This window comes from Gekko japonicus, unplaced genomic scaffold, assembly GCF_001447785.1.
Source record: "Gekko japonicus isolate JY-2015 unplaced genomic scaffold, Gekko_japonicus_V1.1 scaffold765, whole genome shotgun sequence".
NCBI lineage: Eukaryota > Metazoa > Chordata > Lepidosauria > Squamata > Gekkonidae > Gekko > Gekko japonicus.
This window is the reverse complement of record NW_015163110.1, coordinates 331,950-335,632: the sequence shown is the minus strand read 5'-3', so window position 1 is coordinate 335,632 and position 3,683 is coordinate 331,950. Positions and strand designations below refer to the sequence as shown.

The window sequence follows — 3,683 nt, the reverse complement described above, 5'->3', positions numbered from 1 at the left end:
AAGAGCTGTCCTTGAAAAAGAGCCGTTTCTGTCAGAGCTCTCTCCGCCCCACCTACCTCACAGGTTGTCTGTTGTGTGGAGGGAAAAGGAGTTTGTAAGCCACTCTGAGACTCCTTCGGGTAGTGAAGGGCGGGGTATAAATCCAGTCGCCTCTTCTTCCCATCTTGCCAGTGGAGGGAGCCTGGCTGGGTCTCTCTGCTGAGCCGCCTGTAATGATTCAATTTCTGATGTGTGTGTTCCTTTAAATGTTTAGTGTGACTGCAGTAATGAAAGGAGAGTGACAGAGGGAGACAAGTGTGATGTGACTGGTTGATGACTGAGAGTGTGGGGGGAGAAGAGAGGTCTGTGAGGGAATTCTGTGCTCTCCAGGAGTGTGGAGAGCTTTTGAGTGAGTCTGTATGACAGAGGAAGCAGCTGGAGTTAGCCTGTGTGGCTATATGTGAGCAGGAGAGTTCAGCCTGTGTGGCTATATGCACAGAGAGTTCAGCCTGTGTGGCTATACATGTGTGAGAGAGATAAACCTGTCAGAGTTTTGGTGTATGAGAAACTGTGTGTAACACCAAGCTCTGTCAGTTATATATTTTTTTTCAACAACAGTTCAAAAATACCCAGAAACCTATTTTGTTCTTTTACAAATAAATCACTCTTTGTTTTAAATTTATCCCAGCATTCAGAACAGTCCTTCCTCAGGGCCACATAGTCCCCTGAGGCCCGGGATCCCTGGGCCAGTTTGGTGTAGAGCCAGTTTGGTGTTGTGGTTAAGTGTGCGGACTCTAATCTGGGAGAACCGGGTTTGATTCCCCACTCCTCGTCCACCTGCTGGGTGACCTTGGGTCAGTCACAAGCTCTGGCACAGCTGTCCTTGAAAAAAGAGCAGTTTCTGTCAGAGCTCTCTCAGCCCCACCCGCCTCACAGGGTGTCTGTCTGTGGTGGGGAGGGGAAGGAGTTTGTCAGCCGCTCTGAGACTCCAAAGTCTCTTCTTCTCTTCTGGGATACATCCAATCTCCTCCTCTTCTTCTTCTCCTCCTCCTCCTCCTCTCAGCTGGCCCTGCTGCTGGGACCCTGGCAAGCCGCTGCCGGTCAGAGACAGGCAACACCAGTCTCCTCCTGGGCATGGATGGGCCCCCAGCAGGGCTCTGGCTCAACAGGAGGCAGCTCCACCGTAGGTTCCCACCTTAGTCACCCCTGGCCAGCCTGTACCAGGAAGGTCTCCCGTGCAAGCCCCCGGGGGCTGTTGGCGACCACTTCAGGGAGGGGACCCCCCCCTGAAAAAGAACAATTTCCCACCCACCCCAGACTTTGTTTAGATCTCTCCTTTCACCACTTCCCACCCTCTCCTCCGTTTTATCCGCACAACAACCCTGTGGGGTAGGTTCAACGGAGGGAGTGGGGCCGGCTTCCCTGGCACAGGGCAGGAAGGGGGGGGAGTTTCGAACCTGCCTCTTCCGGATTCTAGTCCAGCCCTTGCACCACTACACCACCCTGGCAGAGCATCCTAACTGAGCCCCCTCCCACCCCACTAATGGCCCTCAAGGCAACTAAGGGCAAAGATAGCTTTTTCAAAGGACATTGTGGACCTGTCCTTCCTCTAAGGGACTCAGGGCAACCTCTGCAATTGGTCCCCCTTTTTGTGGTCACAACCACCTTGCAAGGTGGGGTAGCCAGGAAGAAGAGGGCTGGCCCGAGATCCCCCTGTGAGCCAGTGTGGCCCAGTGAGTGCTGGACGGGGGTCTGGGAGACCCAGGTTCGAATCACCACCACCAGCACAAGACCTTCTTGGGTGACCATCCAGTCATACACGCTCAGCCTAACCCACCTCACGGGGTTGTTGTGAGGATAAAATGCAGAAGAGGACAATGACGTCAGCCACCTCCGGTCTCCTCTGGTGAGGAAGGAAGGGTACAAAGGAAGCAAGCAAGGGAGAAAGCTATGCCAGAATTTGAACCAGGATCATCCTGTACTAATTAGTGCACCCCTCTGCCATGCACGCACCAACCTCTTGCCACGCACGCACACAGAGAATTAAGGAACATTGTTCCTAAGCTCTACTGTAAATGAAATCACTGCTGGCAGTGGGAGTTACTTCTGAGTAACCATGTTTCAGCGCCTCGGATCTGTGTTAAGGAGTACAGCAGTAGCCCTCTCTTACAGTCCCTCAGCTCAAAAAGAAAAGAAGAAACCTTTTAACCGCCCCCCCCATAGCAGGGAATATTTGGTCAGCTGGTGGCCAAACTGTGGCTCTTTCACACATATTGTGCGGCTCAGGCAGGGCGGCCGGTGAAGCCAAATTTCGTTAGCAAACAAATATCATTGGACAAATAAATATCATTATCAATATCTGCTTTTACCGCTTTTGTTATTATTCTTGGCAGTCTCGTTTAATGTTCATAAAAAAGCAAATGTGCATATTTCCCAGTAAAAGCGTGCGATATTTGTTCATGCCTTCCGGCTCTCAAACATCTGATGTTTATTCTATGTGGCTCTCACGTCAATCAAGTTTGGCCACCCCCGGCTTAATATTTCTGTTATTACCATTTGCCTCGCTCCAGAGGATGGAACAGAAGCTAGGGGGTCAGGAGGGACCTGGCTTCAGAGGGCGGCCAAGTCGGTCTGTAGTACAAGAGCTGGGTTCGAGTCCGGGCGCACTTCAGATACGTGAGCCAGATTCTCAGGGGAGGAGCTTTTCAGAGTGTTTGTCAGCCGCTCTGAGACTCCAAAGTCTCTTCTTCTCTTCTGGGTCATTCTACCAAAACAAAGAGATATTTGGAATTCTTAATTCCTGGTGGCAGCAGAAGGTCTACTGGGTCCACCTACACAGAGTGTGGTTTTAAAGGAGAAAGAGTCTCCCCAACAGGCGGGACGCCGCAGCGCCCTTCTCAGCGGGGCTCTTGTCCAAGGCGGGGGGGGGGGGGGGGTGTGTGTTCTCCGCCCCCCCTCCAAGCTGCCAAGAAGGGCCGAGGAAGGGGAGGCGGGCCACCCGTGCAGTGTCTGCCGCAGAGGGCGCCCCGGCCGGCGGAAAGTCTCCCGAGGCAGCGGCGCCGCAACCTTCTGCCGCACTAGGCCACCCCTCCGGCCCAGCTCCGCGCAGGCGCCAAGGTGGCGCGCAAGAGTTTCCAGGGACACGTGCCCAGGAGACCACGCTTGCCTCTATCCGCGCAGGCGCAGATGAAGCCCGCGGGGGCCCTCTTCCCCGCTACAGGCGCCGGGGTATGCCAATCATCGACCTGGCAATTCCCGATTGGCTCCAGCGAGCCCCGTGGCTCTTTCCGGCGACGCCCAACCGGTGCCCCGGATGAGGGCCGGTCTCTACGCCAACCCCTTCCCATTGGATGATTTTTCCGATTGGCCCTCCTGTCGCCGGGTGGATCCGCGTCCCGTCCGCCCTCCGCCTTGCCATTCGCCGACGCCGGCCGGACCTTCCCTCCGTCTCCCCGGCCATTGGCCGTGCGGGGCGGCGCTCTCATTTTCCGATTGGCCGAGGCGGCGCCACTTGTTGCCAGGCAGAGTGCGGCCTAGCGCGCCGGGCGGAGCGTCACTCCCGATGAGTCGGCGTTGAGGCGTGAGGGGGGGAAGTCCAGCCGGAGAGCCGAGCGCGCGAGAGACGGACGGAGGAGGAGAAGGCGAGCGAGCGAGGAGACCAGGCAGGCAGGCAGGCAGGCCGGAAGGAGCACCCACCCGCCCCC

At 56.0% G+C, this 3,683-nt stretch overlaps 1 protein-coding gene across 1 annotated transcript in view; it reads left to right on the top strand.

The window, feature by feature from the left end:
* FANCG (Fanconi anemia complementation group G) overlaps window positions 1-3,296 on the top strand; it is a 30,121-nt gene extending 26,825 nt beyond the window's left edge. The window contains exon 14 of the mRNA XM_015406809.1: window positions 3,200-3,296. Within this exon, the coding sequence (XP_015262295.1) occupies window positions 3,200-3,296 (97 nt within the window). The remainder of the gene's footprint in view (window positions 1-3,199) is intronic.
* The last annotated feature ends 387 nt before the right edge of the window (window positions 3,297-3,683 follow it).